This window comes from Rhinolophus ferrumequinum, chromosome 2, assembly GCF_004115265.2.
Source record: "Rhinolophus ferrumequinum isolate MPI-CBG mRhiFer1 chromosome 2, mRhiFer1_v1.p, whole genome shotgun sequence".
Taxonomy (NCBI): domain Eukaryota; kingdom Metazoa; phylum Chordata; class Mammalia; order Chiroptera; family Rhinolophidae; genus Rhinolophus; species Rhinolophus ferrumequinum.
In genome coordinates, this window is record NC_046285.1 from 79,436,188 (window position 1) to 79,448,873 (window position 12,686).

At 34.8% G+C, this 12,686-nt stretch overlaps 1 protein-coding gene across 1 annotated transcript in view; it reads left to right on the plus strand.

Annotated features, from left to right (window-relative positions):
* IFT80 (intraflagellar transport 80) overlaps positions 1 to 12,686 on the plus strand; it is a 106,603-nt gene that overhangs the window by 8,696 nt on the left and 85,221 nt on the right. Inside the window, exons 2-3 of the mRNA XM_033090443.1 lie at positions 1,646 to 1,729; positions 4,211 to 4,432. Of these exons, the coding sequence (XP_032946334.1) occupies positions 1,693 to 1,729; positions 4,211 to 4,432 (259 nt within the window). The 5' untranslated portion in view covers positions 1,646 to 1,692. The remainder of the gene's footprint in view (positions 1 to 1,645; positions 1,730 to 4,210; positions 4,433 to 12,686) is intronic.

The following is a 12,686-nucleotide window of genomic DNA, read 5'->3' on the forward strand; positions in this document are numbered from 1 at the left end:
ATTATGATTTCTTTTGGTGAGAAATTATTCCTAATTATTATGGATTTCAGCAGTTTGAAGTATTTTGATCTAGGATACATCAGGCCTTTGTCAAAGGTCTTTTAAGTTTCTGATTGTAATTGTATATTCAGATTTTATATATATATATATATATATATATATATATGTATGTATGTTTATTGTCTTTTGTGTTGTCATTTCCAGAAACAACAATTTATCTGCCTTTATATTTTAAATAACTTGTATCTACTTATTTGAAGCACAGTTAAAAAATGGTACACTTTAGAAATTCAGTGTCATGCCTTTATTCTTTTAAAATCCTTATAAACTGGGTGAATTTGAATTATTGTGAAAAAGCAGAATATTGTAAATTTGTTTACTCTTTTTCCCTTTCTAAATGGAGGAGGTCTGATGGAAGGGGCGGAGAAAAATGTTGAAACTCCTAAGGACCAAAAAGTGAGCCTGTGAAATGTGCTGGGGAGAGCGTGTGTTCTTGCTCTGGCTGTTATATTTAGTTTCGTACATTTGATGTTGAACTGAAATCTTCATAAGTGAACTAGAAGAGAGAGAAGTCTTCTCACCCGAGTTGCATATTGGCTGACCATAAAACTTCAGATTTTTTTTCTGTGGTTTTAACAACTTTTTCCTCCCAGCCTAACGAATTTATGAGTAGAATAATTGAAAAAGGTGCTTTGAAATACAGCAGCATTTAGCACCTCACTGATCTAAAAGTCTTCCTGGATTCGGGGGATGAGAAATTATCTAAGGGAGGCCCACTGAATTCTTATCTATACTCAGCACCTCCTTTGATGTAGTTAGTTGTTTTCTATTTGGTGAAAAGGATTTTGTTCCTTTAATTACACTTTCATTTCATTTATGTTTTTTCTTTTTAGGTTAGTGATGTTACTCAGAAAATCCCGTTAACTATAAATTGGACTCAGACAATTTAGCATTTTCTTGACTTGTATCTTTTGATGACATGGTTATTTGGGAGAGTGTTACTTTTCTTTTTCCAAATTTTTATTTGGCAATTATATTGTGGTTTTTATATAACTTTTGTAATGGATTTATTACCTCTACCTTCAATAACTCAATTATTTTCACATTGCGACCATGGCAACCATGAATGTTTGGGCAGTTTAATCTACCTCCAGTAGAACGTAAACCTCAGATTTGAACCACTAGGTTGATGATGTCTGAATATTCCCATGTCGGTTCCAGAATTAAGGCCCTAAAAGTAGCTTAGCCCACAGTCAGACTTTGGGGATTTATTCTAATCATATCCATTCAACAGGATCAACATTGATCTGCCAGTGAGGGGTGCCCAGGTTGCAGAATCTTTTGACTTGGCCTCAAGATAGCCTTTGGAAATTATTTAGCTGACCACATTTAGTGATGTTCTGCCCTTGGAGGACTCTTCCAGGCAGGGTGTAGAGAACTTCCGGGGTCCATCCCAAAGCTTCCAGTCACCCTGGCAGGATTAGCACACCGATTAGTTGTCATCCTTTTTCCATGTATTTGATGTCAGAAGGATTGAAGGTGTTTCGTTGTCCTTGGGGTGTTCAGATGTTTTTTCTTTTTCTGTGTACACATGTTTGTCTATAATGCAGATTTTATATTTTTCCCCTAACTTTTATTTTTACAGTGACTATAATCAAGTAGCATTTTAAAACTTTGCTGGAAAGTGGAAACATGAGACTGAAGATATCTCTTTTAAAAGAACCAAAGCATATCCTTTTAATACGTATAGATCTTATTGTGATCGTCTTACTCGAGTATTGCTAAAAGTATTCATCTATTTTGTATTCTACTTGGTGCATGGATTTTTTTTTCATTCCTTTAATGGCAGTTAGCTGAATTGTTTTTGAAATATTTCAGATCATGTGTTGTAGGTAATTTTCCAAAGCAAACTATTTGCTCTGAATCTTACTTTCAAATTCTTATTGACATTTTTCTTACTTTACTTAAGTACCATACTTAAGTACATAAAAAACAGTTTTTGTTTAGTCTAGTAGGATCTTAAAGAGCAGCTTTTTTTTTAACCAAATAATTTCTTTGCTAGTGTGATCTACAATGTTTTTTCATGAGTTCAGCTCTATTCATACGCATGATAAAGTGGAGGACAAGTTGTGGAAATCTGAGCAGTCAGACCTTTATTATTTCATGTAGGAAGATGGGAATTATATTTTCCAAATGCATGACCCTGTATTTTGTCAGCAAGAATTCCCAATTATGTGTCAGGAAGATATCATAGGTCCCTCTACCTTCATTCTTAGTTATTAGACCAGAGCTTCTAAAATTATCATCTACAGACTCTATTACAGGTCTGTGAAGGGATAAGTAAAAATTGAAAGTAAGAGGTAAACAATTTTTGTAGCAATTTGATATTGTCACAACATCCAACTATAAGATCATTTTTCTAGTAATTCATCTTTATTTTATCTTACAAAATTTCGATCTGCGACAGATTTGAAATAAAGAAAAATGTAGCCCTTCATCAGAGATAGAAAAGCACTGAGTTAGACATTTGATCAATCTTTTTGAATTTATATTATCTTGTCTGCTTATTTTACCTTTTGAATGAAGATACAATTTCTCTTATTTCTGCTTAAATCATTTTTACTCTCTTTTCAAAGTGTGCCCTCAGTAGTTCATGCCATATATAAGATTAATGCCATTTACCAGATTTCGACTATGTCCATTGTCTGCTTTTACCTTTCTTTTCAAGCTTAAAGAACAACAGTCTAATAACAATTTTTTAGACTTTCTTAATCCGGTAGTCGTCTCATAATTTTGGTTAACCTAGTAGTTTGAAGATCCATCATGTACATCTGATGAGTACTTACAGCAATTTATGTAAGGATAAACATAATGTTTTATGTTTTGGGGTGTGTGTGTGTGTGTGTGTGTGTTTTCTCTCGTTCTAAGTTTTACCTAACATTCTCCCTTTCTAAAGGTTTTACCTAACATTGTTTAGACTTTAGAAAATATATTGGAACAATTTTTTCAGTAATGGTCTATTGATATCCAGGTCCTTTTGTTTAGATTATATTTTGAATTCTGAGTATTCCAGTGCTACTTTATTATCTATTTATCTGAAGACTCTTAAGATCTTCCCATAATTTCTTTTTTTACCTTTTTGGTTTTTGCTTAATCTATGAGATTTTTGAAGTATTTAAAAAAATCTTAGAACATCCCAGAATATTTATGGCACATTGTCTCTTTTTTCCTTGGAGTTTATTTAATGCTCCGATAAGCCAATAACAAGCACTGATAAGAAGAGGAGGAAGAAAAAGGATTATACAATAACTACAAGAGAACAAACAACCCAACTAGGAATCATCTGGTAATATAGAAATCCAGATGTAAGCAAGAGAAAGGGTTTCTCCTAAACAATGAACTGAAATGCCTTCTGTAGACATACGATTCTGCTGGGTAAACAGCCTGTGAGAGCTACTTGAGCACCTCAATTTACAGAAATTGTTCCCGGTAAATCAGAGACTGAAAAAGTGGGTTAAATAAAGTAAGAATTTTAGGGTTTATATCTCATCTAGCACTATGCACTTTATAGGTGCAGTAAATTGTATTAATAGTTGAACTATTTCCTGAATTTAACGTTAATAAGTTTGGTAAGCTTTTAGTTTCAGCTGTTAAGCTCCAGGTTTTGTCCAAGGTAAATAGTTATTATAATGTGTAATTTAAGCTGGTGTTTTATTGTTACACTTCAGTCTTCTTTTAACACTTGATTTTTTTAAAACATCAAAATAATTCATGCTTATTGTAATAACTTAAATGATACAGATGCGTATATGTAAATACAAAAGTATAGTTCCCTTTTCTCCCGCCTATCCCCTGATAGTTTAGTGGAGATCCTTTCACACCTTTTGATATGTTAGATGTCTTTGTGTATCTTTTGGTCTTGTGTATGGACTATTTGGTAACATAATTTTTAAATTTTCATGTAGTCAAATCTTTCTTTTTTTCCTCTTTTAGTATCTGGATTTCTTATCTTGCTTTCCATTCTTACAACTGTTTTGATGCTTATTTTCCTTTAAATAGAAAGAAAATATGAGAATCATCAAATGAAAAATACATTTAGAAGCTTGAAATGTTTGATCCTATTTTATACTCGTAATCTGCATTGGAAATTATTTTATTTATTAAGATTTAAGACTTTCATGTGTTTTATGTCTCCTTAACACGGTGATACATCAAGAATTAGTAAGCTGTGTTGGCTGGACTACTGCTGAAGAACTGTATTCATGTAGTGATGATCACCAAATAGTGAAGTGGAACTTGTTAACCAGTGAAACAAGTCAAATAGTAAAGCTTCCTGATGATATTTACCCAATAGATCTTCACTGGTTTCCAAAAAGTTTAGGCATGAAGAAACAAACTCAAGCAGAAAGTTTTGTCCTCACAAGTTCTGATGGTAAGTTTTTAATGTTATATGCTCATCTGTGTATTTTAAAGATATAATATATTAATGACTTATGCTTTGACTTGTTCTGCAAAACTGATATTTGTGGATCTGCACACCTTTATCTACACCTTCATCTGCTTTCTGTGTATTCAGTTGGTTTGTGTATAGGCTATAAAACTATTGTCATGGAAGAAAGTGAATGATACTGATGTATACTGGAATTGAATGTGAATCTTTGGCTTTCCTTTGTGCTCTCTTAATAGTTGTTAAGCTGTTACCAGTTTTGGTTTCTAGTTTCTTCAAATTTAACTTTATAACATAATTACACTTAAAAATATGGACATAACACATACACATTAGTAAGCTATCTATTAAATATAATCTTTATTTTCTAGTACATGTTAATTTCTGCTTACATAGTTGGACATTTATGTAACTGGACCATAGTTTTATTACTGGTAAGTAAAAAGCATGATATGTCTACGTTTTAGGGATGTTTTAATTTTCTTAGAAATAATTTGAACTGTTTTTATCTGTATTACACTTTGCCTACTATTGTTAATTAAGAGTACATTCATCAAAAGTAACAGACTTACTTGGCTTATACTTAGCACAGATGGAGTCTTTGGTCCACCTAGCTCCAGGGAAGGGTACTTCCTTAAGCACAGCTGCATCAGGCCCCTGTTCCCACCATCTCCTGGATAGGCTCTCCCTACGAGGTGAGCATGATGGCAGCCAACAGCCCAAGTCTCATTCTAATAGAAAAGAAAGGTCAGCGGAGGGAGTGCGTCTTCCTCAGAGGGTCTTGAAAGAGCTGGGTAACTTGCCCGTCACTGAGTGAATCACTTTAGTTAAGAGAATGGGTCATTGATTGAGCACGCCAGGCCTCAGGCCACTGTGGAAAGGGAGCGAGAAAACAGAAAAGGGCTTTTATCACCAGAACGGGGTGGGGATGTTGTAGTAGACAATCACATCAGATTCCACGTCTTTTACAGACAGAACTTATGGTAGTTTTTTTTTTTTTGGATGTTTATTTTTATTTATTTATTTATTTTAATTGGGGAAGGGGAACAGGACTTTATTGGGGAACAGTGTGTACTTCCAGGACTTTTTTCCAAGTCAAGTTGTTGTCCTTTCAGTCTTAGTTGTGGAGGGCACAGCTCAGCTCCAGGTCCAGTTGCTGTTTTTTAGTTGCAGGTGGCGCAGCCCACCATCCCTTGTGGGAGTCGAACCGGCAACCTTGTGGTTGAGAGGACGCTCTCCAACCAACTGAGCCATCTGGGAGCTCAGCAGCAGCTCAGCTCAAGGTGCCGTGTTTAATCTTAGTTGCAGGGGGCACTGCCCACCATCCCTTGAGGGATTCGAGGAGTTGAACTGGCAACCTTGTGGTTGAGAGCCTACTGGCCCATGTGGGAATCGAACCGGCAGCCTTCGGAGTTAGGAGCACAGAGCTCCAACTGCCTGCGCCACCGGGCTGGCCTAGTTTTTTTTTTTAACTTTATTTTTCTGAACTTTGATTAAATGAGATATTTGTGAAAGTACTTCCTATAGTGCCTGTGCTTAGAAGAATGACTCTACCCACAGCTAGAATTTAATTTACCTCAGATGACAAAATGATTGAGTTTAAACACACACACACCCACACACACTTAATTTTGATATAATTTCACATTTACAGAAAAGTTGCAAGAATTATACAAATAACTCCTGCATATCCTTTATCCACATTCACTAATTGTTAACATTTTGTCCCGTATTCTTCATTATTGGCTTTCTTTCCTCTCTCCTCCCCACCCCCCACCAGGCACACACTTTTTTCTGAAACACTTCAGAGTAATTTACAGATATGTCCCTTTAACCATAAATACCTCAATGTATTTTCTTTTTTTTTCCTTTTTTTTGATTTTTTTATTGGGGAAGGGGAACAGGACTTTATTGGGGAACAGCGTGTACTTCCAGGCCTTTTTTCCAAGTCAAGTTGTTGTCCTTTCAATCTTAATTGTGGAGGGTGCCATTCACCTTCAAGTTGTTGTCCTTTCAGTCTTAGTTGTGGAGGGCGCAGCTCAGCTCCAGGTCCAGTTGCCGTTGTTAGTTGCAGGCGGCGCAGCCCACCATCCCTTGCGGGAGTTGAACCGGCTTGTGGTTGAGAGGTCGCACTCCAACCAACTGAGCCATCTGGGAGCTCAGTGGCAGCTCAGCTCAAGGTGCCATGTTCAATCTTAGTTGCAGGGGGCGGAGCCCACCATCCCTTGCGGGACTTGAGGAATTGAACTGGCAACCTTGAGGTTGAGAGCCCACTGGCCCATGTGGGAATCGAACCGGCAGCCTTCAGAGTTAGAAGCATGGAGCTCTAACTGCCTGAGCCACCGGGCCGGCCCCAGGCCTGTTATTTTTATAGAAAGTCTCTTAGTTTGTTTTTGTTGGATGTTTCCTCATGATTAGATTCAGTTTACACATTTTTAGCATCAATTCTTAGGGCATCAGATTGGGAGATTTGTGATGCTGATTTGACTCATTACTAGTGGTATTAACTTTGATTACTTCAAAAAGTTGTGTTTACTAAATTAATCTACTGTAAAGTTACTCTCTTTCCCTTTTAATAAATAATTTGTGAAAGAATATTTTCACACTGTGTAAAAATATTCTCTTCCTCCTCAAACTTCCTCCCATTATCTTAGCATCTTGATGATTCTTGGCTGAGTCATTTATTCTAAGATGGTTACCAAATGGTGATTTTTAAAAAAAACTCCATAATTCCTTCCATATTGATTAGTTGGTATTCTACTGCAAGGAGAGGAGCCTCCCTTCTCCCACCCATTTATTTGTTTACTTACGTCAGTTAGACTCATAGATTCTTTTGAGTATCCTGTTACTATCATTTTTAAATTTTGATATTAAAATTGTCCCAGATTTGGTCAGTGGGAGCCCCATCAAGCCAGCTCAAATGAAACTTTGCTTGGTGTGTGCGTGGGGTAATGTGTCCTCATGATTTCTGAGCACTGCTTTGCTGGCACAAGATGTTCCAGGCCCATCTTGTGCTTTTCCAGACCCAGCCCTCAAATCGGCCTTTTTTCCTGTTCTTTTTTTGGTGTTTAATAGTATTTAAAAACCAAGATGAGAGTGCTAGGTGTGCTCATTTCAGTGGGATGTGTTTACTTCAAGGCCTTTCAGAGGACTGAGTTAAGAATTATGAGTATAAATGCATATTTAAAAACATATATCTACAGCTATTTCTTTCTCTCTTTTTCCCTTCCTCCTTCCCTTCCTCCTTTCTTTTCATACTACCGTGTTTCCCCGAAAATAAGACCTAGCCGGACAATCAGCTCTAATGAGTCTTTTGCAGCAAAAATTAATATAAGACCCGGTTTTATTTTCCTATAATATAAGATCGGGTCTTATATAATACAATATAATGTAATGTAATATAATATAATATAATATAATATAATATAATATAATATAATATAATATAATATAATATAAAATAAAATATAATATCGGGTCTTATATTAATTTTTGCTCCAAAAGACGCATTAGAGCTGGTTGTCCGGCGAGGTCTTATTTTCGGGGAAACAGGTTATTATAAAAACCATGAGTTAATTCTGATATCATCAGTTCTATTTCAACACCAAAGGATAAATTCTAGTGTTTTGTTTGTTTGTTTGTTTGTTTGTTTTCTCTCACTTGGAAACAGTGAGAAAGCCTCACTCCCATTATTCTCAATATGTTAACTCATTTGCTAAATTCTACAATACACAATAGGTTGTTTCAGAGTTGCTAACCCATACTACTGCAAAAAATTAGAGTTCAATATTTGCGTACTGTTTTACCTAAAGGCAAAACACTTTCTGATGGGGAAAGAAAGTAAAGTAAAACAAATGTAATCTAAAAGCTAAATTTGCAAGATGAAATAAAGCAAAATATACTATGATGCTTGAGAAACTAGAATGTTTAATTAATTTTATTTTTCGGTTTACTATATTAAAAAAACAAATAAGATAACATGCCACAACTAGATATGGGAAGAAGAGAGAACCAAAGCAGAATAGTTGAGTATTTTCTGCTAGGCTAAGATGAGGAATATCTGAGATCTTGTGAAAGGGAAGGAAAAGGATGATAGATCAAAGAAAAGAAGTGGAAGGGTCAGACAGAAAATAGCATTCAGGAATAACAAAGAAATGTTCAAAAGAAGAAGAAAGTGATGGCATCAGGAGGTAGTCAAGGGGTTTCCTGCCAGATAAAGATCTGAGGTCATTTTATATATTAGTGCCGTGTTCTTTATTAACCCAGTACTTTAAAAAAGACAAGAACAAAAACAAAAAAACGAATAACTGTCAATTTGGAAAAAAAACACGTAACATGAGATCTATCCTCTTAACAAATTTTTATTTGTACAATTTGGTTTTGTTAACCATAAGCATAATGTTGTACAGCAGATCTCAGGGGCTTTTTCATTTTGTGTGACGTTAACCTGATACTTACAAATAAAATTCCTTCAAGATTTAATTCATTGTTCAAAAGGTTTTCTTTTCTAGTTGCCACCAGTTTTCTCCTCTTGATTTTTTCCCCTCAGTGCTGGAAGAGAAGATGAGTTTTTGAGTTTGTTCATCACTCTTCCAATGTTCCCTTTGTCCGTCCCCCTCCCTCTTCTGTGGTGTTCGTGGTAACACTCAGAAAACATCGCTGGGTTTTGGGGGCAGGCCCTGAAATACATAAGGCAGACTTTTGCCAAGTGTTTTGTCTCACCAATAATTCTCCCTTCAACATTATTACCTCTTTTTGAATATTTCATGCAGTTGTATCCCATATGTAGAGGAGATATTTCTTTAACAATGTGTTAAAAGATTTACATTTTAAAAAGAATTCAATGATTTAAAATGCATTAGGGGAGCTGCTATGTAAAGGAATTCTGGTATAATCTTTTGTAAAGCCGTTAAACACTCCTTAAATTATATTTAGTGAAAGTTGATATTTTCATACATTGTGTTAGACATTTTAAAATAATCCCTATATTCTCTTATTAGTTAATATGTCCATTTAAAATTCCACTTTGAAAAGAATTTGTGTGTTTATTTCTTTTATCAGAAGTTAGCGGTTACCAATCTTTGTGGCTTTTTGCAACCTTCTGCCAAAACATTTCTGCTATTAAGCAGTCTGCGAAAGTGCTCATGTGCCTTTTTTCCTAACACCCTATTCCAAGCCTTCTCATGTTTCTAGGACATTTCTTAAGGCATTTCTAACTTTAAAAAATGTGTTTTGTGTAACTTTAATCTACTTCCTCTGTTCTTTTCTCTTTATAACATTTTCCTCTTTTTAGTTTATCTTTTATTAACAATAAGAGATTAATTTCATACTCCAGGATTTAAATATCCATATTTTTATCCAAATTATCCATTGTTTGTTTAATAAATTAATAAATGAATCATATTGATTATATTCTCTTCCCAACCCCAATCCTAGCAAATAATTGGAAATAAATGAATTGATCTCTAATTTTGGTCTTGTACTTATAAAAAGTTACAGAAAAGCTAGAGAGAAGAACCAAAATAGTTAAGTGGATAGTTATGGGTTTTAAAATATTTGATATATGTAATTTTATATGTGTACTATACTCTGGGTGTGCTAGTCAAGCAATTTGTAATAATCAGCCAATATGCAAAGGCCAAAGATTTATTAAAGGCCAAAGCTGTGCAAAGAATTCACCTTAGTTGTCCCAATATGTCTTCTGTGAGGTCATAGGAAGCAAGAATAATTTTAGCACTTGTCAGAAAGTCAGTATTAGTATTTTTAGGATAATAAATATCAATATGCCTAAATACATAAAATTTCTGAAATATGGAATTGGTTGAAAGACAACTTCTGGACCTTTCATTTCTGGTTCAAGAGTTATTTGGTTAATCTCTTCAGTGATGAATTCATTCATCATATGCAACAATTGTTTAGTATGTGGTTCTTTTGTTCTAGGCAATATGGTACCATTTAGTGAAACAGACCTGGGTAAAGTAAATGACCACAGACTTAGCTTTCCACTTACTATATGTCATCTTACAGTTTCCTATTTTGAGATTGTTTTCCCCTTGTATTTTCTGTTATATTAAGTTAGCCTCATAAAGAGAACAATAGCACAGTTTTAATTCAAAGTAATTGTTACACTGAAAAATGACCCAGAGGTAAATATAAAATTAAAAGGAAGGTTGGGGAAAGTAGATGGTGTTAGTGGCTGGATAAAGGTAAAGAATTGAGGGGCTAGAAAATGAAGGATGGGAAAAGTAAACTATCAGACTGAATGAGAAAGAAGAGAATGTCAAAGTAGTCCATTTTATTTTATTTTATTTTATTTTATTTATTTATTTTATTTTTAGTTACTGGGTATGGTTACTGTGAGTTGGTTAAATTTACAAATGCTGATCATGTAAAAGCACTATTGCAAATAAAATATGACTAAGACATGGCTCCCTGCCCTGAAATGAATCACAGCCCAATTAAAAAAAAAAAAGTGCTACAACAGAGTTACAAATAATGTACACTGTGTGAAAAAGAGGGAATGACTTTGTTGGTGGGAACGGGTAGGTGGTCAGTGAAATAACCACAGGGTGCTAGGTGTTAAATGTTTTAAAGCCATCTGTAATAGTTAGAGTTCTCCAGAGAAATATTTTAAAGCCATCTTACCATCTGACTTAAATATATTTTAACGAATTGTTAATAATAGGCCAAATCTTGAAAGCCTTAATTAAAAGTGAATTCAAACAAAATAAATCCTCGGAAACAAAATTTGGTTAGGCAGCCACATTATTCTTTTACTGCATATGCATATATATTTGGGGGAAAGTTTCCAATTTCACTGTACTTAATTTATTTCGAGCTATGCATTATTAGACTTCATGAGTATTCAAAACCACACTGATCTTTTCTCAGCTTCCTGTAGCACTTATTCTTTGCGTAGCTGATTTGTCCCCTTGACATCTCTTATGTATTCTTTATATACTTTAAAGTTGTAAGTTTTTAACTTTTTTGTCTATATATTTATGAAGCAGGCAACCAAGTAGCCTACTTCTTTTTGTCTACCTGGTGCCTGACACAGTGTAATATCGTGTAAGACAAGTATTTTAAAATTTGGGATTATCAATTGATAAATTAACTAAATGAGGAAGGCATTAGACTGAGGTGACGTCAATGCCATCGGCCTACATAAGCAAACCAAAATCTAAATCTGTAAAGGCCTCAAGGTTACGAAATTGAAATGTAAGAACATCCAATCACAAACAGCCAACTAGCTGTAGTCAATTAATAATTTCCTTACTTTGCTTCCGCTTTTTCTCTATCAAAGTCTTTCTCTGACCTCCTGCCAATGGAGTGCTCCTAACTATATACTTCTGGTTTGGTGTTGCCTGATTGGAATCGATTTTTCTTCAATTAAACTCTTAAAAAAATTTTTTTAATTAAAATTTATTGGGGTGACAATTGTTAGTAAAGTTACATAGATTTCAGGTGTACAATTCTGTATTACATCATCTATATATCACATTGTGTGTTCACCACCCAGAGTCAGTTCTCTTTCCATCATCATATATTTGATCCCCCTTACCCTCATCTACCACCCCCCCGCCCCCCTTAACCCTCTGATAACCACTAAACCATTGTCTGTGTCTGTGAGTTTTGTTTCTTCATTTGTTTGTCTTGTTCTTCTGTTGTTTTCAGTTTTGTATCCCACATATCAGTGAAATCATATGGTTCTCTACTTTTTCTGTCTGACTTATTTCACTCAGCATAATAATCTCAAGATCCATCCATGTTGTCGAAAAATGGTACTATTTCATCTTTTCTTATGGCAGAATAGTATTCCATTGTGTTTATATACCACAACTTCTGTATCCAATCATCTATCGAAGGACACTTGGCTGTTTTTCCATGTCTTGGCCACTGTAAATAAAGCTGCAATGAACATCGGAGCACATAGGTCTTTATGGATAAATGTTTTCAGATTTTTGGGGTAGATACTCAGGAGAGGAATTGCTGGGTCATATGGTAATTCTATTCTTCATTTTTTGAGGACCCTCCATACTGCCCTCCATAGCGGCTGCACCAGTCTGCATTCCCACCAACAGTGGATGAAGGTTCCTTTTTCTCCACAGCCTCTCCAACACTTGTTATTATTTGTTTTGTTGACGATAGCCATTCTAAGTGGTGTGAGGTTATATCTCATTGTGGTTTTTATTTGTATTTCTCTGATAATTAGTGATGTTGAACATTTTTTCATATGTCT